At 50.5% G+C, this 25,176-nt stretch overlaps 4 protein-coding genes across 5 annotated transcripts; 2 read left to right on the top strand and 2 right to left on the bottom strand.

Annotated features, from left to right (window-relative positions):
- The first annotated feature begins 2,149 nt into the window (after nt 1–2,149).
- slc52a3-1 (solute carrier family 52 member 3-1) lies at nt 2,150–6,337 on the top strand. Its single transcript, XM_019888446.1, has 3 exons — nt 2,150–4,101; nt 4,995–5,118; nt 5,395–6,337. The coding sequence occupies exons 1-3, from the start codon at nt 3,101–3,103 to the stop codon at nt 5,605–5,607; spliced, it is 1,338 nt and encodes a 445-aa protein (XP_019744005.1). The 5' UTR covers nt 2,150–3,100; the 3' UTR covers nt 5,608–6,337.
- An 828-nt stretch (nt 6,338–7,165) lies between these two features.
- mrps25 (mitochondrial ribosomal protein S25) lies at nt 7,166–9,124 on the top strand. Its single transcript, XM_019888452.1, has 4 exons — nt 7,166–7,392; nt 7,485–7,591; nt 7,938–8,025; nt 8,603–9,124. The coding sequence occupies exons 1-4, from the start codon at nt 7,259–7,261 to the stop codon at nt 8,790–8,792; spliced, it is 519 nt and encodes a 172-aa protein (XP_019744011.1). The 5' UTR covers nt 7,166–7,258; the 3' UTR covers nt 8,793–9,124.
- A 348-nt stretch (nt 9,125–9,472) lies between these two features.
- rbsn (rabenosyn, RAB effector) lies at nt 9,473–16,493 on the bottom strand. Its single transcript, XM_019888445.1, has 13 exons — nt 16,294–16,493; nt 14,798–15,048; nt 13,954–14,088; nt 13,770–13,870; nt 13,644–13,689; nt 13,407–13,568; nt 12,505–12,749; nt 12,097–12,167; nt 11,931–12,017; nt 11,750–11,852; nt 11,400–11,504; nt 10,327–11,313; nt 9,473–10,296 (listed from the first exon to the last, which is right to left on the bottom strand). Exons 2-12 carry the CDS (start codon nt 14,967–14,969, stop codon nt 10,327–10,329), a joined length of 2,214 nt encoding a protein of 737 aa, XP_019744004.1. The 5' UTR covers nt 14,970–15,048; nt 16,294–16,493; the 3' UTR covers nt 9,473–10,296.
- A 2,797-nt stretch (nt 16,494–19,290) lies between these two features.
- Nucleotides 19,291–20,635, bottom strand: trh (thyrotropin-releasing hormone). Of its 2 annotated transcripts, none has more exons than XM_019888425.1 (3): nt 20,527–20,635; nt 20,230–20,443; nt 19,291–19,934 (listed from the first exon to the last, which is right to left on the bottom strand). In XM_019888425.1, the coding sequence occupies exons 2-3, from the start codon at nt 20,423–20,425 to the stop codon at nt 19,396–19,398; spliced, it is 735 nt and encodes a 244-aa protein (XP_019743984.1). In that variant the 5' UTR covers nt 20,426–20,443; nt 20,527–20,635; the 3' UTR covers nt 19,291–19,395. The 2 variants fall into 2 exon arrangements, with proteins under 2 accessions (XP_019743984.1, XP_019743985.1); XM_019888426.1 differs by having other exon boundaries at nt 19,291–19,640; nt 19,674–19,934; nt 20,230–20,552.
- Nucleotides 20,636–25,176: the final 4,541 nt, after the last annotated feature.

Below are 25,176 nucleotides of genomic sequence, written 5' to 3'. Positions count from 1 at the left end.
TCAATCGTGCTTGAAATTAGAAAGGAATCGGCTCACTTGTGCAATTGTTTTGTCGCCTCTCCGTTTCACGGAATCACACTTGGCGGGCGGCGCCGTGGTTGAGGACTAGTGTTGTGCTTCATCTGCAATTCAGTTACTCTTCAAGCTTTATATGCCCAACGTCAAATAGAATGAGAACTGGGGAAATTGGGGCCTACGTGCGCCAAATCATATTTGTCAATGTCGACCGGCCCCGAACCCCAGGAAATCCCCATGGCCTACATGGCCCTGTCAAAAGCCATTCTGTCAGTTTGGTGCCATTTGATTGTTGTGACTAGAAATATTCATTTGAAAGTTCTTTTTTCTCAACTCTTTATATGATAGTACACACACACACACACACACACACACACACACACAAGATGTGGGCAGGCCCATGTCAGGGAACTTCATTTTAGGGGTTGGGGTGGGGGGTGGGGGTCATTGTTTTTGAAACAGGCGTGAGAACAAATGAGGGTCCTGTAAATGCAGGAGAAATGATTTGGACGGGACATCGGTGACTGCTCGTGAACGGATTATGCCGAATGGCGACACCGCACCACTTTACGGCAGCTTGTCTTGAAAACAAGCACGCGCGGCTGGTACTACGCCGTTCCTATACTGCCCCCTGCTGCCTAACTATGTACATACCCGTTCACATATTTTCAATCAATCCGGAAAATAAGATTAGCTTTCGCCAGATTAAGTATACCAAAATGTGACCCACATATTTTATGTGGGTCGCATTTTACTCATTTGGGTGACAGAACTAAACGTTTTTAAGCGTCGAGTTAGCAAATAGTACTGGACATGAAATCTAGCCAGATGGTATTTATGCGAATAGCATGTTGACACTAAGCAGTGCATTACAGTGATTCACCCACTTCCCCTAAAAAAAAAAAAAATAATAAAGTGTTTGAAAATAATTTCGGTAACAAGATTGATCTGTGACTGTGGCATGTTTTTTAGGCATTTCTATGCAGCGCTGCACATATATCGTCGGAGGTGAGATTATCACCGATTGATACGTGTAAATTGAGGGGTTCGTAGTTTTGTAGTGGATAGCTCTACTTTAAGAATGGGCAAAAGGAGAGATGGAATCCTTCGAAGGCAGCTTTTTTATTTTCCAACCTCAGCACCTCCGAACGAAACAAAGAGAACACACCTCTTTCCGGAAACACAAACACTTCCTGGTTTCCTTCAGCCAATCAGACAATGTCAACATAAACTTGTTGAAGCAATTATTAAACGGAATATAACCTAGGTAACTGTAACGCAAAAGAATATAATGCTCAAATATAAAATGAAAATAAGTAAGAATTTAACATAAGCTTACAATACGTACTACACATTTTATCTTGTGTATTATTAGCGAGCTGACCTCTAAAATGGGTGAAGCTCTTATCAGAGCTCCCGATTACATAAGATAAGATAACCTTTATTTGTCCCACATTGGAGAAATTTGCAGTCTACAGCAGCAAAATTGGGGGGTGGGTGGGGGGGGGTAGAGAAGAAAAAAAAAACAAAGTGTTTGCATGCACAAAATAAATGTTTCAGAAAACTGTACACAGTATAAATATAATTTGCATGTATGCATTTTATGCATACATAAGGTGGCTGTGCTATTTACAATGGTTACATGTCACCGATACAAGGAAATCGATTGCTCTGTCACAGTGACTCATGTCATCCTCAATAAGAGTCCAAGTGGAGACACGCCTTTCAGAGCGCAATGACAATGACGACGGCCGAGAAGATAAAGAAGAAGTGACTGACTACTTCCTGAAAGGTCATCAAAAAAAAAAAAATCACGAGTTAAGCTGTCTTGCTCATGGGTGAAACTGCAGGCTTCCACATCGGGCGTTAAAAACAACTGACGCACGCTTGAAGCCTCCCATCCACGGCCGGTCAGAGAGAGACACGGCCGCTTTCGTTATATTGAACAAACAACAAAAGAATGGCTTCACAACAAGCACATTTGTAGTCCACAACGGACGCCCAAAGGCACTCGACACGCAGACTAGCTCATGGTTAGCCACTTAACAGGCCCCTGAGGGGGCTGGCATTCACGGCAGCCCTCCCCCGCCATCAAGGGAACACATTGAAATGGGCAGCAACACGCTTTGCCCGCCAATAGGCTCGAAAACGCATGTCCAGCCGAAAAAGATTCCATCCACAAAGTCTCGAATCTTCCTTATGCTTCCATGTAAATATGTTTGAGCCACGCAAACGTATCCGCTTCAAGTCGCCGGTAGCCGGATTATATCTTGTGTCCTCAGTCCACATGCTGCCGAGTGTCAAGTGGGACTTTTTACCTCCGCCGCCACGCTTGCATTTTTCTCAGCATGATGTGCGCACACTCATGGTGGACAACACGGTGCTCTAAAGTGGCCACACCGTTGTAAACTCTCGCGCTGAAGCCAACAAAGATCTTCTCATCTCCGAATTCACTGAACGGGCTTTTTCAAGGTTCAAACGCACGTTGTCCACCTGAGAGGAAAAGTCAACAACCATTTGAAAAGTATCTTCTCAAAAAGATGACGTCGTTTATCAGGCCTCGAGACGAATAAGGACGCACCCAAAATGTCTGACTTGACCTAATTATGAGAGAGGCGACCTCTGTTATGCAGCGCTCACAGCTGGACTGGACTCTGACCCACCCGGGAACCACGTGATCCCAAGTAAACCACTTACTCACTCTCTCACGTCTTTGCGGGATGACACCACGCCGTCTCCGAGGCCTGCAGGGACGGCAGAGGCAACGTGTGAATATTTTGGGGACATGAGCGCAGCTTACCTGCTTTAGTCAGCGTGCGTTTCTGCGAGCGGCTCCATCATCGTGGCATCGGCGCGACGGGCGTACGAGCCGACGTTCTTGAACCCTCGGCGGGCCGAGCGGACGTCTCGATTGTCTTGGATTTTTTTTTTTCTGTCGACGGTCCGGACTTTCTATCGGGCTTCTGCGTCATGACCGCCGTCCGCTGAAATTGACGTCAAACGGCCTCACCGAGGCGGAATATCGTGCGTTTGGTTTCCGCCCTCCGGGCGTGACGGGCGGCCAGGCGGTTCTCGTCAGGCCAGGATGGCGCTGCGGGTCCACCTGCTGGCCTGCGCCTTCGGCCTGGGCTCCTGGGTGGCCGTCAACGGCCTGTGGGTGGAGCTGCCGCTGATCGTCAACGCCCTCCCCGAAGGCTGGGAGCTGCCCTCCTACCTGACCGTCCTCATCCAGATGGCCAACCTGGGGCCTTTGCTCATCACGCTCATGCACAAAGCCAGGCCGGGGCGCCTGAACGAGCGCGCCGTCATCCTCGCCCTCCTCTCCGTCGGCGTCCTGTCCTGCGTTCTGCTCACGTTCTTCTGGGACCGCACCAGCGTGGTGGCCGGCGCGCCGCGCAGCACCGCCTTCTTCGTCATCACCTTCTTCCTCTCGCTGGTGGACTGCACCTCCTCCGTCACCTTCCTGCCTTTCATGATGGCGCTCCCGGCCACGTACGTCACCACCTACTACATCGGCGAGGGGCTGAGCGGCTTCGTTCCCGGGGTGGTCGCTCTGGCCCAAGGCGTGGGCATGGCCAAGTGCGTCAATGCGACGCAGGGGACGGGAGGAAACCACACAAGTGGACACGATGGCTTCCTCCAGACCGAATATCTCCCCCCCAACTTCTCCACGGAGGTGTTCTTCTTCTTCCTGACGGCCATGATGTGCGTGAGTCTGGCCGCTTTCGTCGCACTCAGCAGGCTTCGTTTGCCCCCCGCTGAGAACCCGGCGGGGGGCTCGGGGGCCTCGGTCGGCCCCGGCCTGGACAACCCCGCGGCGGAGATTGACGGACGCGATTTGAAACGGCGGGACGAGGAGGGCGGCCGCGCGAGGCGTCCGCCCGCGGAGCCCAATGACTCCCGATACCGGCTGACCTTCATCTACTTCCTGGTGGTGTGGGTCAACGGCGCCACCAACGGCGTGCTCCCCTCCGTGCAGACGTACTCCTGCATGCCCTACGGCAACCTGGCCTATCACCTCTCGGCTGCTCTGGCTTCAGTGGCCAATCCGCTCGCTTGCACCGTTGCCATGTTCTTCCAAAACAGGTACCGTTGGAGCACTCGGACCTCTTCGCGTAAGAAGAAGGAGAGGCACTTGTGTCAAAAACAAAAAAAAAAAGACCGGTAAAAGGACAAGTACGGATTCAAGTGAAGGGTTGTGCGATAGCTCGTGGTGGAAAAATGTTCCGAGCGGCAAGGTAGAGAGGGCTCCGCAGTCTCCGTTCAGATGCGTGCGTTCCCCGCAACCTTTGACAACAAAGACGAAGTATGATCGGCACGGCGTGCGTCTCGCATGGACACGCTCGCCGCATCGTACTTTGCGGTGAAATTATTCAGTCGGCTCCTCGGTAGCGTTAGCAAAAACGGACTTCCTTTGCCTCGTGCAGCCACGTCCCGGGAGGTTGGCTCCGGTCCTGACTCCCATTGGTTGATTCACTTGGACAAAAGGGGCAGGCCAACAAAACACGATCAGTGAATTCAACCGAACACCAAGATGCCGCCCAAATCTTTTTTTTTTTGCCCTGTGCAGATCAACAAAACGGTGACGACAGGCATGTTTTTCTGTGAATAACGGGTGCGATTTTAAAAAAGTGTCAAACTGCAACTCTCCGTGGCTTGACTGCATTCAAATAAAAGAGCCACGTACGCCACCCTCGTACGTCACCCTCGAGGGGTCGAGTGGCTTTGATCCCTTTTGAAATACCATCACAACAAACGTGAGAAAAAACGATCAAGATCTGATTGCGAACCGAGTCGGTACTGTGCAAGAAACTGCTGTCATGACCTCACTTTTGTGAAAGTGGTCAAACGAAAGCTGAAAGGCTCCACTCGAGTCACATTGTGATCGCTGGAATCCAGCGCGACGCTATCTGCGGTGCTTTGGACAACTCGCCCAATGAGAACAACTCGGCGCGGTCCTGACCGTATTGTGCTTTCAGGTCTCTTCTGTTTCTGGGTGCGCTGGCGCTGTTGGGGACGGCCTTTGGCAGCTATAACATGGCCATGGCTGCCATGAGTCCCTGTCCTCTACTTCAGGGCTCCGTGGCGGGAGAAGTCGTCATTGTGAGTGACACGCACGCACGTTGCGTAAACGCAGCGAGACCTAACATCTGCGGGCAGCTTTATCCCGGAAATGCCAAAGTCCAGCTTCTGAACCAAACGGTTGAGCAATTGTGCTCACAGCTTGAGCGATGACTGCTTTTTACAGGAGGCCGTTGATGGAAAATTGTCCATACCGAGAGCTGATTATTTTATGATGATTATTATTATGATTATTGTCATTATTTGGGTAGGGGAGAACTGTCCCAAGTCGAATGCTGTCTATTTGACCTCCGCCAGGTCGTCTCGTGGCTCCTCTTCACTGGAACTCTGTCTTACGTCAAAGTGATGGTAGGAGTCATCCTGCGCGACCGAAGTCACAGCGCCCTCGTTTGGTGTGGCGCAGCAGCACAAGCCGGCTCGCTGGTGGGCTCTGTCGTCATGTTTCCGCTGGTCAACGTCCTGACGCTCTTCAAGGCGGGGGACTTCTGCAACACCAAATGTCCGCTATGACTGCTCCCATGTTGAGTTCAAGACTTGTTTGTGTCAAGTACGGCGAAATAAATAAAGGACGGAGTACCGCTGCGTTGATGGCCTTCCGGACCACTTGCAGGTCTCCCTTGGTCGCGCGGTGCATCATGGGTAAGGGACTCTCTTTGGCGACTAACTTTTCCTTTCGAGAACTATTGCGAAGGAGCGGACAAAACTGTGATTTTGGACCATTTCAACCGCCGGATTTATTATTATTTTAATCTATGTGGTTTGATTCTCTCTCTATTTCACGGACCGCCCTCTGCTGGGTCACGACAGTCAAGATTGATTATTATTATTCTTATTTTAATTGACATGCTGCATGTGTGCGGGGAGGTGGGGGGGCGTGTGTTCAACGCCGGGACATCAGGACGATACACGTAGGGCATTTGTGGTTATTTGCTCAGCCCAACACTCCCATCAAAATACAAACAGGCTGAATAAATGTGTTGTTTTGTTCACATGAAGTGATCCGAGTCAGAAAATCAATCGCCGATGTGACACGCTACAACGATAGTGAAACGTGGAAACGTTTCTCTCTTAAAAAGTGACAGTGGCGAGAAAAAAAGATATACAGGTACATGTATACTATATTTCTGTCGTGTCCCTCGTTAGTTTCGCTCTGTGGTGGCTTGCATACCGTACTTAGCTTCTGTGTGTTTCCTCTGGATTTCAAGATACAAAGTAAACGTTGATGTGAATAAATGTGTTCCAAGAAATTTCTCATTTGAGTCTGTCTTTTTCGTCCCTCGGGATCTTCTGTCGGCGAATTGTGACGAATGAACAGAGGTTCGCAAAGCTTTGTAATACAGTAGTATGTTTTCCCCCGACCAACGTTCAAATCTCTTAATTTCCATTTGAGCAGCGAAACATCGCAAAAAGTGCACCTGCTCTCTTGTCACATGAGGCTTAAAGACTTAAACGATGCCTACAAGCTTTTGCAGTTCAGCATACGCCCACGTACTGTCATACGAAGCGCTGGTTCTTTGGTAGCTTCTCCAAGTTTCGCCTCGTCTGTTTTTGTTGTATACTGAACGACCTTTGGTTTTCAGATGAAAATGTCAATATGAGGCATAAATTTAGATTTCCAGTTATAAACCTCGATGCGTTTAAACAACTCAGAACAGAGCACCTTTTGTGTGAAGGCAGGCCTTTTTCAAGTGAGAAGAAGTATTGGAACATGTGGCTGATGGGTAATTCGAGTTGCTCAGGTTTTGCCTTTTAGATTATTTGAACACTAGATAGCGCAAATGTACATTTTTAGGAGTGGGAGCGGCGGTGATGGATACACTCCTCTCCTCTGTACCGGAGTACCTCAGTTTCTCCAAATTTTTAATTTCCTTAAAAAAAAACAAATTTTGAGTGAAGAAACAACGCACATTGTTTTTTGTGTGTTCCAGCCACGTCTAACGGTTTCAACACAAAGTGCATGAAAATCTAGATGGAGAGAAAATCTTTTCAGTGAGTTTGATTTCGAGACTCCCTGTCCAAGATGGCGGTCTCTCTGCGCGTCTCCTCTTGAGTCTTGGCGACCGCACAAGAAACGTCATCAAAACGCGTCGATTATACTCGTGCGCCACAACGTCGACGGAACAGCTTCGAATGGCCATATCTTACCGACGAAGGTCTTGAAATGCCTATGAAAGGAAGTTTCCCGATCAGGAGGACGTTGCAGTATCTCCAGAAAGGCGACATCATCTTCAAAAGCCGAGTGAAGATCATGACGGTCAATTACAACACGCACGGAGAGCTCAGCGACGGAGCAAGGTCAGCGAGAACGCGACTAGCGAAGAGGAAAGAAAGCACGGTTTCACTGACATGTGGATATCCACACTTTTTATGTTGTTGTTGCTCCACAGGAAATTTGTGTTCTTCAATATTCCCCAGATTCAGTACAAAAACCCGTGGGTCCAAATAATGATGTTCAAAAACATGACCCCGTCGCCCTTCTTGAGATTTTACCTGGGTTAGTAGTCTTGTGTCTCATGTCTGCAATTTAGTGCTGTATTTTATTCTTTCCCGACATATTTAGCCAAGTAACATACCCATTGGCCTTTGCAAAAATCTTGCAGCTCTCCACCAAGCCAAAGTGTCAAAAAAATATCGATGCACATATTATTTGCTATCTAGTGGAAGAGAAAAATCATTGTTCTGACTTGGACTGCACGTGTCTCCCAAAAATACATCATTTGCGGTCAATACATGTGGAAAATGAAACATTGGAGTGAAGTGATGATCTTTCACGGTACAGTGCCTGAAAAAAAAAACTTTATTTTCAACGAGAGTCGAGCTGATTGGTGCCTTTGGTCTAGATGATGGCGAACAGGTGCTGGTGGATGTGGAAGGCAAGGACCACACCGACATCGCGAAACACATCAGGACTATTTTGGGCAAATCCCAGTAAGTAGCATTGAAGCAAAAACGCCTTGACATCACACAACTCCGGACGCGCACGGCCGCCGGGTTGGTTGATTTCTCCAATTTAGAATCGGGGTGAGAAGACTGAATAATTGTGAAGGTAAAGACGAAGGCTGTGCTCTCAAAGGATGTAATTGCAATTTATATCATGAAACCCTGACTATGGATGGTTTCACAAACAATGACTTCTCGGGCGCTTAGGGTGGCCACTCTTTGCCGCCGCTTTCAAAGTTTCGCCTGAGTCTGTCAGCTGTTTGGCCCTCATCTGAGCACCTTGGAGCAAAATGGAAAACGGAGAACACGGACCGCCGAGGGAGCAGAAACGGAGGAGGTGCCGTAGAAACCGGAGGCCTGTTTGAATTTCGATTTGGATTGCAATTACGTCCCTTGAGAGCAGAGTGCACAACTCAAGCCTTTTGCTTCGTCGAGATCAAAACGTATTTGTCTTTGGTGCGTGTCGATTAACCCGTTGCATTGACATCTCTGCACTTTCGATCGCACGAGTTGTCATGCGCGTGCTCTTTTGTCATTTGTGACCTTGGCTTGTTTGGCCCCCCAGGACGGTGTTGGAGGGAGAAGCGCAAGCGAAGATGCAGGCGTCCAACCCCGCCAACTTCGGCCCAAAAAAGTACTGCCTGCGAGAGTGCATCTGTGAGGTGGACGGTCAGTTGCCCTGTCCCGGCACCACGCCGCTGCCCAAAGAGATGACGGGCAAGTATCGCGCCCGAATGAAAGCGGAACAGGAGTGAGCGGCGGACAAGAAAAGCAGACTTTTTATTTTTTTTTTTGCCCGTCGCAAATTCACGAGGAGCTTCGTCCGGCGACGCTTGTCGTTGGCGTTGAAGAACCTGGAAAGATGCGAGGATAGGCGACGCGTCTGGCCCTCTTCTTGCCGCGCCGTTGAAACCGGACTTCCAACAGAGCGTGAATCCAAAGTGTCACCAAAGATCTATTTCAAACCCGGAACTTTTCCCACACGGCCCGTACAAGCGAGCGGACTCAACGTTCACCCAGCAAAATGAAATCAGACTTGATAACTTGTTTACTTGTGCTCGCATGTTAATAAACAGTCCAAACTGTTGCCATTCTGCAGTCAATCAAACACCAAAACCCTACGCAAGTGAAGAGGCTTGTCAGTTATTCACGTGGCTATCAAACATTGAGCGACACTGAGTACTAATACTTGCCGGCATTCGTTTGCCGTGCGCGCGCGTGGCAGACGTGAAAAGCGGCCAAAGTGCAGGTGTCCTCGCGCGCCGATGCTGAGCTGAAACGACGCCACCGGTGAACATCGCACGCAGCCGACACTGGGACATAGAAAGACACCCGTCGGTCCATGAGTCAAGACCAGTGTAAGGTGTCTTGGGGGGGGGGAGGGGTTTCCATTGAACTTCAAATTTGCTGCATCGAGTCAGTGCTTCGCTTTTGATTTTTTTTTTTTTTTTTTTACATTTTGAAAATAACCGCAAGCAACCAACGTGGATCCCGAAAGCTAATGAGGCGAGTTTGCCGGCACGATGGACTTTTTGGGGTTGATTTCACATTTTACGAGTATGTGACGGACTTTCACTTTGCAACGCGATTCCGGCAGCAAGCTGTGCCCTGTTTATTCTTTTTTTGTAAATAGACAAGATTTAAAAAGATCATGAAAATAAAACTTGAGCGGATCAAATAACTTTGGGACACCAGCGGCTCAGTTGGTAGAGCGGGTAGAGGAACCCTATTTGATGATATTTCTTGTCATCCCGGCACGCGTTTCCCGCTCGTGATATTGAGCCCAATTATCCAATTAAAATGCGGAGCGATGCGTCATCTTGCTTCTGCCACCTGGCAGGGCAGACGCGTGTTGTTTCGGGTAAACATTCTTTTCCTCTTTCTAACGGCGCGGCTTCAAATGTGCAAATAAGTGGAATATCGAGGCGTCATCTAAGAAGAAAAGCGCCTCGAGGAGGGACGCGCCTCGAGGCGTGGCAAGTGGTTGATCATGTGGCGAAGCCGTCAGAGCGTTTCTGTCCGCCTCTTTTTTCCCTCACGAGCAAGACAACTCGAGCGCACCACCGGTGGAACCGCGGCGGCTTCCCGGTCACGTCTTTTCACAAATGACGACGGCTGCGTCGGGCTTACGAGCGCCGGCTGGAGTCTGGAGGGGAGCGGTCACGAGCGGCGGCGATTCCAAAGCGGGCTTTCGAGTCGTTCCACGAGCGTGCTGACGTGTGTTGGTGGTGAGGCCGGACGCGAAGGGTCCGGCGCGTGGCGGCTCGCTCACCGGACTGGCCGCCCGCTTCACTGCTTGTTTCTCTTCTGCTCCTGTAGGGCGCGCTGGAGCTCTCGCAGGTTCTCCGCCAGCAGCTCCACTTCGTCGTGCCGACCGCTGAGCTTGGCGTCAAAAATGTAGGCCCGGATGTTGTCGATCTGCTGCAGCAGCAGCTCTTCCTCGATCGAGTCCACGTTGTCAGCGTCGTCGCGGTCGAAAGGATTGGTGGAGGAGCCGGCATTGCAATCGGCCGCAAAGGGGTCGGTGCCCTCCGTGTTGTCGTTGTCGCTGTCGTCCTCCTCAAAGGGGTTGCCGGGAACGCGGTCGGCCCGTGCGTCCTCCTCGTTTTCGTCCTCGTCAAAAGGGTTGTATTCTTTCTTTCCGTTGGTCACTTTCCCGTGCTCCCTCCTGATGTCCTCGCAAAAGGGATTGGACGGATCCTCCTCGATGGGCGTGGAGCCCTCTTGGCGGAAAGGGTCTTCGCATCCGTCTCGGCTCGGCGGCGTCACCCGGCCGCCTGAGCTCCCGCGCCTCGGCGGGGACTCGTCGTTCCGCTCCGCAACGGAGCTTTCATCTTTCGGCTCGAAATCTCGAGCGGCGCCTCCGGCAAGGACGAGGTCGAACGGGGCCCGGCTCTCCTCCCTCTCCCGGGCCTCCAGGCGGCGCAGCTCTTCCCGCCGCGCGTCCTCCTCGTCGGCCAGCTTGCGCGAGAGCGCGACGGCCAGGCCGGTCTGCTGCCGCTCGTATTCGTCCTGCAGCTGCCGCAGGTTCTCCTCCAGCACGGCCACCTCGTCCGCCCTGCGGGCCTCGCGCGCCTGCCGCAGGAAGGAGCGGATGTTGTCGATCTGCTGCAGGAGGGGGTCGTCCGACGCGCCGCGCGCGTGGCCCGGCTCGGAGGAGGGCAACCAGCCGCCGACTTTGGTCAGGCGGGGGGCCTGCGGGATCTCTCCGTTGCTGTCGGCGGGAGGGCGGTTCTTCTCCGACTCCTGCCTTCCCTTCAGGACCTCCTGGGCGGCCTGCGAAGCAGGAAATGGCAAACTCAACGACGACAAGTACTCATTTATTTAAAAAAAAAAAAAGCCGCGTGGTTGCGGCATCTGACCAGTCTCTCTTGTTGGAGTCTCCTCTCTTGTTCCTGTTTTCTCTTTTCTTTCAGCTCTTCATATTTCTGCTTGGTCGGTAAGGACATGAGCCCAAGCAGCTTCTCCTACGACCAAAACGAGGCACGGGCTTGAATTTGATGGACGAACACCTCCGGATTTGTGCATCTTGTTTTGAGCCGCAATTTGATTGGCAATCCGCTCATTTAAAAAAAAAAAATGCAACTTTATTCTTAGCAGACGATGCCTTTGACAAAACTAGCGTACGTCTTTGGTCCTAAAAAGAAAACTGAATCTTCTCATCGGCTTCCCCATTTTATCCCCCATTGAAAATTTGGGGGCCGGCATTCACCTGGACAAAGAGCGTGGCCGAATAGCGCACCATCCTCTGCAGCTGCAGCACCTTCGGACGCGGCTGCGGCTCGTCTTTCATTCCCAACGTCAGAATCTTCTTGCTGTGAAAAAAAAAAAACGGGGATGGCGTCCGTACCGGAGAAGGCCGTCCCTTTTCAAAGGGAGGACGGCAAACTTACCTCAGAGCGTCGATTAATTCGTAGTATTTCTGCACCTCCAGTCGAAGTCCCCCCGCTGTCTCCAGATTGTACGTGGTCTCGCCGGCGCTGAGGAAAGAAGGCGGGGGCTCGTCGGTCACGTGGCAGGCTCGCGACATTTGATGGCGAAAACGCCGACGGGACTTACTTAAGCGACTCGGCCATTCGGATGTATTCCGGGGCCTTCTCGTCCACCTTCTCCATGCACATCCTCAGCCGCTAACGGGAAGACAACAGAGTTGCGTGACGGGGGGAGGAGCCGGGGACCCTTTGCGAGGGCCACCCGAAGGTCAAGTCAACTTATTTTGGGGTCACGTTTCAATCCGTATGTCCGCGGACGCGCGGCGCTTCCCCCAGCGGCCGCGGACGGAGAGCAGCTCCTTCGCAAAAGCGCCGACGGCGTTGACGAGGCGGCCATCCGAAAGCCACTTTTGCGACCCCGTCTCGCGACTCATTTGGATGCCCGCAAAGAAACGGACAAGCTGAGCCGAAGCCTTTTGGTCCTTGAAAGCTCGGCCCCGGGAGCCGGCGGACACGCGGCGACCGTTTCACTCACCTGGTAAAGCTTGACTATGTCGGGCACAAAGTCTTTCTCGTCCATCTTGCGCTCCCTCTTCAACAGCGTTTCCGTACAGTGACAACAGCAGCGGATCTTGTCGTCGTCTTTGTCGTCCAGCACGGACGTGACGCTGCTCAGGCTGCTCAGGCTGCCTCTGCGGGAGCCCGCGGCGCCGGGCGAGCGGCATTGGCCGCGGCCCCCGGGCACACTCAGGGCCTCGCGTGTCCCGCTGATCAGCTTTTCTGTCGGTTCACAAAGAAAAAAGGAGAACCGACGGCACGCTAGACATCCGCCGCGCATCGTCTGATGAGCGGAGGCTCGCCCAATCGGGTGAATTGCCACCGTTGGAAACTTTCCACGGCCACTGACAACGTCGAAGGCCGACTCTTGGCAAAGGTCAACTGGAGGACGTCAAGAGCCCAAAAAAGGCCTCAAGTGGTTTTGCACAGACGCAGAGGCCAGACTTGAGAAGCTTGTGGGAAGATGAAACGGCTTTTTTTTTTTTTTTGGGGGTGGGGGGGGGGCAATTGAGATGGATGGAGATTGCTGGGCACTTTTCATTCTCACTGGGACTTTGAGAGTATTTTTGGATGAGGGGTGCCTTTTTCTTCAATTTCAGGGAATTGGGTCGGGTGGATTGTATTCTTTTTTTTGAGTAGTTTATTTTTTTTTTCTCTTCAGTTTTATTTCTGAATAAATCCGCTGCGAATGTCATGCTTTTTACAGGGGACGTCTCCTGACAATATGCATCAAACGATACACATTTCTACATACCTCTAAAAAAAACTTCTCATAGTACATTAAGAGTCTTGATTTATTTGCCATCTTCTCACGGGGATCATGTCGCAGCGAGCGGAGAGCGCGGGTCGCGTCGGCGTGACCTCGGCGTCCATACGTACGAGCGAGAGGCAAGGCGACAAAGTCCATGCACTTCCGGCACATGATGGAGCCGCAGAGACGACAGTGGTGCCGCCGGTTGCGGATGTTGAACTTGCTCCCGCAGTCCGGACAGAAGGGGACGTCCGAGTCGTTCACCCAGGACACGACCGACTTCTCGATGGCTGTAAAGTAGCGCGTTTGAAATGAAGCCGCGCGAGCGTTCCGACGCGCGAGGCGCCCCGTCGCTCGGCACCGACCTCGGATTTTGGACGGGTCCGAATTGGTCCTGTCGAAAGACGTCAGCTGCAAGGACATTTGTCTTTTTCAGCGCCAATGAGGACGACGGCGGCGCCGGGAAGTGTTTCGCCACGCGCGGAGCGCACCTTTTCCAGCCTGATGATGAGCTTGTTCACCTCGATGACGTAGTGGTCGATCCTGGCGGCGCGTTGCTTCTTGAACGAGTCCAAGTGGCTTCTCGTGGCTCCTGCAAGACACAGTTTGGGAGCGTCTGCGCAGATTTCCTGTCGACGGTGGTCAGCGAGCGCGCGTGCGCTGTCGTCCTCTTACCCAGCTCCTGAGGCTCCCACATGTACGGGTCCACCCCGCCGTAGTAGAAGGACTCATAAGTGCCAGCGTCACCCCGGTCGTCTCCATCCCTTTTCCACAGCTTGTCTGTGGCTTTCTTTGCCTTCTGGACCAAACCTACGCACGCGCGGACACATTGGTCAATCTCCCGCCGCTGCGAGGAAGAATCAGCTATTTTGAATGGCGCTCATCCTCATGAGGTTGAAGCGAGAAGGAGGTCGCCGGCCGATTGCGGCGTACGCGGACACAAACGCTCCTTTGCGCTCACCCGACTGAGGACAACTTGAGAGAAGGAAGATGCTGCTTTCTATCACACCGGTCAACACATTTTCACTATTTTTCTTTTCTTTTTTTTTAATCACAGATTCAAGTACACTTTTTTTTTCTCTGCAACACGTTTGGAGAATAATTGAAATTAAATATTGTACTATACAGAGAAATGATCTATGAATTCGGCCCCGGCTCAGCATTAGGTGCATTTTTTTTCCCTGCAACGTGATAACTACAAAGTACAACACATGAAAAAATTGCGCATGGGTTTTATAGGTCAAACTTTAAAAAAAATAAATAAAAAAAAAATATATATATATCAAAAATCTGATGTGCTGGAGCAAAACAAAAAAACAAAACAAATGGAAGACATTTTTGATATCAGCGTCAAAAGTACGTGAAGCCATCTCTGACTAAAATTTGCTGTTGACCGACATTCAGCAATTCACACTTCGATTGCCACACTTTTTGTTTTCCCAGAAAAGGCACTTGAGCATGAGGACAACACGAAAAGTCCAAACTGGAACATCAGAGCTTGATTTGACCCCCGACCTACTTTTCAGTTGTCCTCGAACGTGGTGGCGCTCCTCCCCGGAATGCTCGTCTTCGTAGTGCTCTTGGAGTTGGTAGAAGGACTGCAGGTCCTTGAGGCAAAGCGGGCAAAGGAAGCCCTCCTTGACCTCGCCCGCCGCCTCCTCAAAAGGGCTCGGATAGAAGCTAGCAGCCATGATGGGAGGGAACCTTCTCCGATCCTCGTGTCACACGACCGGCGGGAGGAAAGCGGCCCATGTTTGTTCCTCCTTCAGCCTGCCGTTCAAGCAAAACGCCAAGATTAGTGTGTACAATTGTTTTTGGGGTTTTTTTGTGCTCCCACTGGCCGTGTTGTGTTATCAGTTTCTGTATTAGCATCTATTCTTTCGGTGGCCGCCATAGAGTTTCCAAGACTCACGTCTTTCACCGAGTAAAGCCTTTCCCGTTGCCGCTCCGTCTCTTCGGAAGGGACGTTGGGCATCGCCGCCCATCCGTCAAATAGGTCATTTTTCTTCTTTGGCTTGGAACTCAGCATGAGACTTGAGTTGGACTGCTTTTGTGCTTTCGCCGCCCATCCGTCAAATAGGTCATTTTTCTTCTTTGGCTTGGGACTCAGCATGAGACTTGATTTTGAGTTGGACTGCTTTTGTGCTTTCTATTGTCATTGATGTTTTATGGTTTGTTGTTGAAGGAATGATTTTTGCTCCATGTACAGCACTTTGCATACAGTGCCGATTGTTTTCAAGTGCTCGTGAAATACACCTGAGTGGAGTTGAGACATAGTGTCGAACACTACGATGGGAACAGCGAGTACACCACTCTATTCGTGTTCATTATGAAATGACTCGTTCTGGCAAAGGTGGTTGGATCATTTGTTGTTTCCAATAACTGCCTTATTGGGATGAAAACCACGTCTTGAGTCCCAGCTTTTATTTTGTGTCAGCGAAAAACAATTGCGCCCCTTTTACGAAATCCAAAATGACTGACTTTGACAGGTTTTCAACCAACCGAAGCAACCCCGGGATCACCGGAAAGCTTATTTCATGCCCTTTCGGGACACATTACTTCTTTTAGCGCGTATCCATTTTCCAAAATCATGCTAATAGACCGTCTGGAAACAACCCAGCGACGAAATCCGGGGACAGGTTTTCAACCAACCGAAGCAACCCCGGGATCACCGGAAAGCTTATTTCATGCCCTTTCGGGACACATTACTTCTTTTAGCGCGTATCCATTTTCCAAAATCATGCTAATAGAGACCGTCTGGAAACAACCCAGCGACGAAATTCGGGTAGTGATTTCACTCGAGCGCAAGCAAAGCCGCGTTCCCCAAAGGCAAAGAGACACGGCTGCCTTGTGAATTCGTTGAAACGTCGGCGAAGTCGGTCCAGTGGCTGCAGCAAGGTTAGCTTGACGATGCTAAGTGCGGCTCTCGCCATCTTCGCTCTTTCTCCGTCGCAGAAGAAAAACCCGAACGGCGTCGAACAGCCTCGCGAAGCAAACGTGCTGTTTCCTACTTACGTTTGAAGTGGACGAGAAGCGTTTGACAGCCGGACGACATCAGCCGGCCTGGAGCGAGCCTTCAGCCTGACTGGTCATGTGACAAACAGGTCAGGAGGTCAGTACGGAAAGGCGGCAGGGACAAACCGTTCAAATGCGGTGGGACGGTCGCGTTCAAGTTGCTCTGTTTGGTGGCGAACACTCGACACAACTGTGCCATGTGACTGGTGAATACGTTGACATGGGAACGGTGAATGCATACGTCATTGTTAGCGATATGCTTTTGGCGGTATTTCACACTTATTTGAAACCGTAACTGAAAATGGAACATACTGTATACCCGTGGCTGTTTTTAGCATGATAACAAGTAAAGCATTCGAAGAAACGTTCGCGTTGACATGGGAACGGTGAATGCATACGTCATTGTAAGCAATATGCTTTTGGCGGTATTTCAAACTTATTTGAAACTGTAACTGAAAATGGAACATACTGTATACCCGTGGCTGTTTTTAGCATGATAACAAGTAAAGCATTCGAGGAAACGTTCGTTTATTTGAATGTCCGTCGAGCCACTGGAGCGCTAATGAGAGAGAAGCGCTCCAGTTAGCGTTAAGGTTTTTAGTCTTCGAGAGCTAACTATGGCCATCGAGGACTACGAAGCGTCCCGTGGGTGTTTTTAGCATGATAACAAGTAAAGCATTCGAGGAAACGTTCGTTTATTTGAATGTCCGTCGAGCCATAAGCAATTTACTCTGAGCAGCTAATCGGAAGCTACTGATCTAGCTTCAGTATCTACGCACATAGACAGTGAGGTCCCTCTTGGCCAATCGGAGGCCAGGATGATGCTCGGTAAGCCAATGGCAGAGCAACTATGAGTATGTTGAGTCCAGCAAACTCGCAGCTGTGACCGAAATAAACATCGTTCACTCTGTAAACCAGTGTGGTGGTTGCTGTTGCCTTTTTTCGAACGAAGCAGTAGAGGTCGCTGTTGGATAAGACTTCGTTGTAGTGAATGTCTTCGCGAGGCTGGAGCAGAGAAAATGATTTCGTATAACGCAACAGGGGGGTTTTCGTCGTATGGGGGGCAGGAGAATGGGAATTATGTTAATGCATGAAGATTTTTTCACATAAGGGGGTATTTTCGCCCATGTAGGTTTCGTTCTAGAGGAGTTTCACTGTATATTGTATTGTAATCATCTGCAAAACGGATTTCCCTCAGTGACAGACTGAGAGTTCTGTCGTTATTTGACATGGAATTACTCTGACAGCCAAAAACCCACTTCTGTCAGGGCTGTCGTGTGGTTTTTTTTTGATTTTTTTATTTAATAGTTTCCTGTCATTCATGAATCGTCAGCAAAATAGGCATCTGTCATTGACGAACTGAAAAACCTTCCATCAGTACTGACGGAATGCCCACCTCTGCTTTTCTTTTTGCAACATTTGAGTTTGGTTGCGTGTTCCGGTGGGTCATATTGCAACTGAAAAGAATGATGCCATTCGTGGCGATGGGGCCTGCCTCCAACTCGGAGCTGAAATCGTCGCCTTTTCCACACCAACGCGGGCCAATCAGACAAACTGAACCTTGTTGCATGAACTGACGTAAACCTTCTTGGATGAGAGGCGAGAAGACTTCCAAGACAACCGGGGCAATCCACCTGAGATCTATTAAATGCTCTGAAAAAGAAATGACCTGGATGAATGCGAATATCTACAAGCATGTAGTGTGTTGTGAGATTTTTATTTATGCAAAAAAGCTATATCCCCACACAGATCCCCTCAGGCGGATCACCTGTCAACCGCAGGTGGTTGAATAATGATGCTCCCTGACTGTATGGTCCTTAATTGTCCCCCGTTTTAAAGAGTTGAATATACTGTACTATTGCGAGGGGAGTCATCACTTTCACGCACGGGTTCAATTCTGTGGTGGCACAGACCCCTCCAAAAATCTGCAAAAGCACATTTGTGGACTCCCATCTTTTAAGATGCTCATTGAATGAAATCTGGAGTTGTTGACATCGCGTATGATGGACAGCAAGCAGAATTGGAAGCATTTGACTTTGTAAAGATGTCGTGTGCGACAGCATGACTCGAAATCTGCTCAACTTCAGCATTGCAGACTTGTGAAACGCGTGCGCGGTGTGCCGTCGGACGGCTCCGCTCCTCAACGCGTCGCTTACTTGGGGAGCGCTTGAGCCGTCGTCGCCGCTCCTCGTGCTCAGGCGGCTTGACGTGAGGTGACAGACAGCCTTTCCGTGTGCCCGGAGAACGCCACGCAGCGATGGATGCGGAGGGGAAGGTGAGACGACGACTTTGCGCAGCGCCGACAAGCGGGCGCTTTCTGCATTGCGCGCGTTTCTTAGTGTACGTCGAATTCGCCTTCAAACGCGTCGCCAATGCAGTTCAAATAAACTCGGACAAACGATATTTGCGTTCCATTTATTATTGTGGACGCCAATCGCAAAGAATTCCATGGCCGAACTTTGGCTGTGGCTGCCGACCGCACTTTCACTGCATCTGTTGCGATGCGTCACACGCAGCGGCTATTAGCTTCTAAAAAATCGACCAAAGCAGTCACACCCTTGCAATTACAGTCATACCTTGGTTTTCGACCATAATCCATTCCAGAAGGCTGTTCGAAAACCGATGTGTTTGAAAACCGAAACCACGCTCTTTAAAAATAAATAAATAAATCTTTATTGAACACATCTGCTCACAATGGAACACTACACGAGGAAGCGTCACTTCCTCGTCACTTCCTTGCGTAAGGAAGCCGGGAGGAGTCAAGTGGTGCATTCAAGTGCGTTCAGTTTGGTCGTGAAAAGATTTTGGGTTGTCACCCGAGGCATAAAAATTTCGAAATTAGTGGTCGAGAACAGAGACGTTCGAAAACTGAGGTTTGACTGTAATTATCACGCCCCCACCAGGGACCCCTCAATGCACTCGACGTATATTTACGCGCGGGCTCTCCAAAGAAACCAACCAAATGAACTCCGCGAAAGAGTGAAGCGACACCAGAGGTAAAGTGGTGGATTTGTTTCTTTTCTACTTCCTTTTAATAATGACTGATCGCGACGTAGGCTACGCGTTGTTTAGTTGACAAGACAGCATATGGAAGGAATGATTCTACTGTTCCTCCTCGGGAGCAAACCTTTTGCCCGGGTGCTGTCTCTTCTCCTCGCCACGCTTCACGTCGCTGATGTCGTCTAAAAAATGGAGCAGCAGGTCGGTCTTGGCACATCGCGCGGGGTCCCAGAGGTCTTCGCAAGGACTGGTCGTGGCCGATCCGGGACGATCCCAAAAGCGTTTGCCGGGATGCTGGCGCCTGTGCAACTCGGGGAGGCGATGATGCTCCTCCTCCTCCTCCTCCTCTTCCCCCTCTTCTTCCTCCTCCTCCTCCTCCCCCCGGTCCGGTTGCCGCTTCCCGGGGTGCTGCCGCCGGCTCCGCGTCACCACCGCGTAGCGTTTGCCTGGGTGCTGCCGCTTGGAAAGTTCGCCTTGCACGACCGTGGCGAGGGGGCGTCCCGTCGCGGCGCGCTTTCCCGGGTGCTGCCTCCTTTCCACGTCCGAATACTCTTCGTCGGCCTCTTCGGCCCCGTCCTCGGTGCGCCTCTTGCCGGGATGCTGGCGCTTTGCCACCCAAGCCGCCTGAGCGGAGAGTCCTCCTGGGGGGAGGGAAATGGGACTTACTTTTTGCTCACGCTGCCAAAACCGAGGGTCGCATATGCGCGTCATTCGCCATTTCACAAGGGGGGGCACTGGGGATCATTTCAAAGTTGGAATGCAAATGTGCAAATGGAAAACGGGAAGATAACTTTTACCAAAGCAAACAAACAATGTGACTTTCGATGGAAGTCTCATCCATCTGAGATTGTCAGTATAAATTCTTATGACAACGGGACACACATTTAGAGCTTTTTTTTTTTTATCCTCCTAGATTGCGCCTTATTGCCTGCTCACCGCTCTTGTCGTCTTCCGCTTGCATCTTCCTCAGGATGGAGCGCAGCAGGAGGCTCTCGGCTCTGCGTAGGAGGAGGTCTTCCGTGGTCCTCGGGTCCGGCTCCTCCTCGGAAGAGATGCTCTGCGCCCCTCCGCGCGCCGTCATCAAGTTGCAGACCAGAACGGAAGCCAGGAAGAGCAGGCGCGTCGACTTCATGACGTCTCACTTAAAAGCCTGCGGAGAGTGGAAACTTTCAAAAAAAGGACCTTCCGCTGGGCGAGAGGGAGAAATGTCACTGTCCAGAAATGCGCCGTTCCCTCTTTTGGGGAGAGGAAGCTCACCTGAAGCTCACCTCCGTCCTCTTGAAGTGGCGATCTGGGGTATCCCGGTGTTTGCGCGCCACCTCCAACGGTGCTGCTGGCTGAGCCGTCACGGGCAAATTGGTGTGGGCACACAAGAGTGCGTCTCGGCTTTTATAGCGAGATGCTCTCTGTCGACGTCACGCTCACGCTCGTCTTCTTTTGTCTTCTGCCTTCTTTGCCCCCCCCCTGACCCCCACCCCCTGTTGATGTCATCGAGTCGTGCGCAAGTGTCCTGGAGGGAGCATCGACGCGTTTGAATAATCGGGCAGTCAACCTGAGGTGTCATTCGGACAAGCACCCATTGATGCGGCGCTCGTTGAAATACGTGGGCAAATTCCAAATGGCCTTGGCGGTTCTTTGGCGGCGACTCAATGCTACAGTTGTTTCTTTCTCTGGTTATCAGGAGGCAAATGATTGGCTGACTGAAATCAGACAGCCCCCCTGACCCCCACAAAATAAATAAAATAAAAACATAAATAACACCCACAGAGCCATTTTCCTTTCACGGTTGATTGGTGGCGTGCCGTAACCGACCGGCCGGCATATCCGAGCCACGGAGGTGGCGGCTGAAGCCAAATGTCAAATGAATCAACAGCCATCTTGACAATGGATTCATCACGCCGAGCCGCCGTTTACCTTCAAATTCTCTATTTTGCCGCCTCACAAAATTACCTTTTCAATGCTTTCAGTTGTCCTCCATGAAATCGTTTGTTCGTGATCAAAAGCATCCATCCATCCATTGGTCTGAGATTCTGGATCGGAACCTGGCCTCAAGCCTTTCACCTCTTGCTTCCGCGGCGTTTGCATGTTGTCCCCGCGCTCATGTGGCTTTTTCTGCTGCCACCGTCCAGAAACATGCACGCAAGGTGAAGTGAAGACTCGAAATTGGCCGTAGGTGTGAATAGGAGTGTGAGCGGCTGTTTGGCGCGCTCCACCTCTTGCCCCAAACTCCATCATAACAAGGACGGACGCCGTCGGAAGCGGAAGGACGGTCGATCCCGGCGGCAGCCTTTTTTCCCGCAAGTCAGGGAAGCTTTTAAGAAAGCGATCGATACGGTCTGCCCAAAAGCTCAGTGGGAGTGGAGGGAAGTCCCAAATAGTCCAAAGTTTGATCACGTGACATGCCGCTCAAAAAAAGAGACCACAACGACGACGACGACGACACCAACGTTTATCGATGGATTCTTTTGGAGCACAACAGGTAGCCATGCGGAATATTGGGCCAAGCGTTCATGTGAATTATAAATGAACCTTCATGTATGATTGGAGAGAGAAGATTACACCCCCATTTCGAAGTTGCGCCGCCCCCGACGCCTCTGACAATTTAATAACAGAAAGTACCCTCGTCATGTTCGTGCCGGTGCAAAGGTCTCCTTCAGCGAGTTTGTGAATATGGTAGATGCGTTATGCCTCACTGGGCACCCCGGGTGCATCTGCAAATTTGCTTGGACAAAGTAGACTGGATTTTAGACCCAGTAAAAGCAGGTCCAACTCGAGGGGCAGGTGGCGTAACCCACAATTTCATCAATGACGTGTGGTGGATGTCAGTGGATTTCATCAAGAGAACACGCCAGCGTGGGGCAATCTCTGACTCATTGTAGAACTCAATTCAGTGAACAAATTATAATCATGATCATCCTTGACATATTTTAAGAACACCTTTGTCACTATTGAGAAGGGGCGGGAGGGAGGGGGGGGTGGGAGACACGCAAGATCCGCGGTGCACGGCAATCCCCCAATTGCTCATGTGACGTGCACGGCCGACGACATCAGCCTTTCAAGGCTCCGACCAGCCCTGTTCGGTGCAGAGCTTCATCTCCTCTGAAATCGAGGGCTGTCGGCCACCCCCACAAAAATCAGGACAAATCCTCAACAGCTTTCATAGAACGCCGATGAAATGAACGAGACGACACAAGCGATACCGTAACTGACTTTCGATTGTTTCAAAAAGTGGACGAATTTTCAAGTGGCCCTTTTCATCCTTTCATTTTTCCGTACGTGACCCTCCAACGAAAAAGTTTGGACGCCCCCTGGCATAAGAGGTGACAATTTTCAAGTGGCCCTTTTCATCCTTTCATTTTTCCCTACATGAGCCTCCAACGAAAAAGTTTGGACCGCCCCCTGGTGTAAGAGGTGACGCTTGTATGCGTCGCTTGTCTTGATCTTGGAACTGCCTTTGCGTGTATGATGGTACTGATCTCCAAATCAAGGGAACCAACCGTCTGAACACGTCTCGCCTGTTGATTGAGCTGAGGGACTCCTACACATTTTTTTTTTTTTAAATGACCTGATATGGAACAAAACCAAAAAAAAATCCAAATCCAATCCAATCCAAACTTGTGTTCAATGTCAGAGGTTCCACAGTGTTTCACTTTTCTACTTTGTGCATCGATTTGTGCTCTGGCGGCTTTTAAGCGGCAAAGAGAGATGCACTCACACCACTTTTGAGTCTGTTGTTTTTTTTTTTTTGAACTCTGAAGAGGGCGGCCATCAGGGGGCTGAGCCAAAGACTCGCTTGATTGCGTCTCTCACAAGTGGGACGAGTCATTTATGACAGCCATCTACGTGCGGGAATCACATCTGATTCCGATTCTCTGATCACGTCACTTGACGGGCTTGATGAGCTCTACACCAGGTACGTGTTCCACACTCACAAAGGAAAATCTGAAAAGCAGACGCACGCAAAGGGGAGAAAAAACTGGCCACCCTATTGCGGCGGTTCCTTTGGGTTGCCACCTCTCCGACACTCCTCACGGCGTCGCGGCAAAAGCGCGAGGGCGAAAGAAATCGGAGGGTTTGGCTCCCCAAAACCCTGAAATGCAGAGACTCCCGTGCATTTCTTGACATGAAAAAACTAAATGCTTTGACTTCATTGACGTGATTTTACACGTCCTATTAGGTCACTTGGTGGTCGATGACGAGTCAAGAAAGCATTTTGGCGTACTTTAAGTTGAAAGTGCTTTCTTGGCAATGGACATTGTTCTTTTATTATTTTTTTTTTTATAGCCTGAAAAAGTGCCGTTTGTGAAACAAAGATTTGTACTTTGAACAGTGACGAAGCGCTTCTTTGAGCAGATCGACCGGGCCTGCTGTCGGGCATCCGTACGAAGCGCTGTCAATTCAACAAAGCCTGCCCGGGGGGACACAAGAGGACAAGATTGAAATGAAAGTGCTGTCAACGTAACAACCGGGCACACCTTTACTTGGCGAGAAAGAAAAAAAAAACCCAAAAAAACACTTGTCAACAACTTGTGTGCATACATCTTGCGCTGTCGACGACATTTTTAAAACCGGCTGTGTGCAGCCTGTTGTTTTGTGTGCAGCGAGCGAGTTATTAGGCGACGCTCGCGACAGGCATTGGCCCGGACTGCCAATGAGACCACAAAGAATCCCCCCCGCAGCAGGCGACGGTTCCCGCGAGTCACCTTTTTCCCTGGGGACGAACACGCGGCGGCTCCAGCCTACTCTGAGTCCAGGCCGAGCCGTCGCCGGACAACAATAGCGCGCGCACACGCTCCACTCCTGAGCTGCACCTGGTTCGGTGCTAATAACATTGGTGCCATTGAGTCAGGCTCGAGCCAAACAACGGCCTCCTTCACCGGAGACCATTGTTGGACAGCTTTGTCTTCGGTAACGAGGTTGCCTCTGGCTTTCCGGAGCCGTCGACATTCCATCTGAATTTAGCCCGGATTGTATCACGGTAACATCCGATCGATCTTTCGTCTCCCGGGATGACGAAGCGGTCGTTTACGGTAAAGAGCGGCACGGACGGCCTCATCGGTCCCGCCAATTGAATTGCCCGCAAGCGTGGATCGAGATGCAAAGCGTCTCTGCAATGTTCGGCGCGTCTTGAAAGGTCGCGGGGAGACAGCTATTGGAATTTTGTCCACTCGTCTCTTGTTGACTTCCAAAACGGAGAACGGAGCAGCCACTCAAAGTGAGATGGATCAACGAGCCGAGCGAGGCTCCTTCCTCGGACAGAAATGTTTGCTTTTCGGCGGAAAGACTTCCAATGTGTCGCAGGGTGAGTACAAAGAGCCCCGATGGGAGATCTTTTTCCGCCTGGTGTTTTGCGTTGTCATTAGCCAGCAGCCGACAAGCTGATATTTCTTGAAGACCTTCTGTTCTGTCCCCAATTTACAGTCAATTTAAGTTCGAATGTTGCATTTAATTTACACTAAAGTAACGTTAATATTTCTATGCGAAGTTGAGAGTTTTTTTTTATGCAACGTAAGTTTATTCATTTCATCGTAAACAGCATAGTTCACAACCGGACGTGACGTCGTCAAAGCGGAATATGCGTATACGGAAGCAGGAAGTAGAGTGTTAGATCATTCGTCACCAAGAGAGAAACGAGATGGTCGTCGAGTCTCATCCAGCTCAATCCACATACATCTTATGCCTTTGGCAGCATCGTGGGTATGTACAAGTTTGTATTTTTATCGGTGAACAATTCTGTGACGCTTTATGTTTCAAAAAAAAAATGCTGCTCAGCGATGTGCATAAAACGTGTTCAGATTGATGCTAGCTCTTGCTAATCGCGTTAGCACAACGATGTCTCCTTACTATTGCGGTTGTGGGAATGTTAGCTTACTTCGTTGGTTG

This window comes from Hippocampus comes, unplaced genomic scaffold (assembly GCF_001891065.2).
Source record: "Hippocampus comes isolate QL1 unplaced genomic scaffold, H_comes_QL1_v1.1 scaffold152, whole genome shotgun sequence".
NCBI classification, from domain to species: domain Eukaryota; kingdom Metazoa; phylum Chordata; class Actinopteri; order Syngnathiformes; family Syngnathidae; genus Hippocampus; species Hippocampus comes.
The sequence above is the reverse complement of the archived record's forward strand: the minus strand, read 5'-3'. Positions and strand labels throughout refer to the sequence as shown.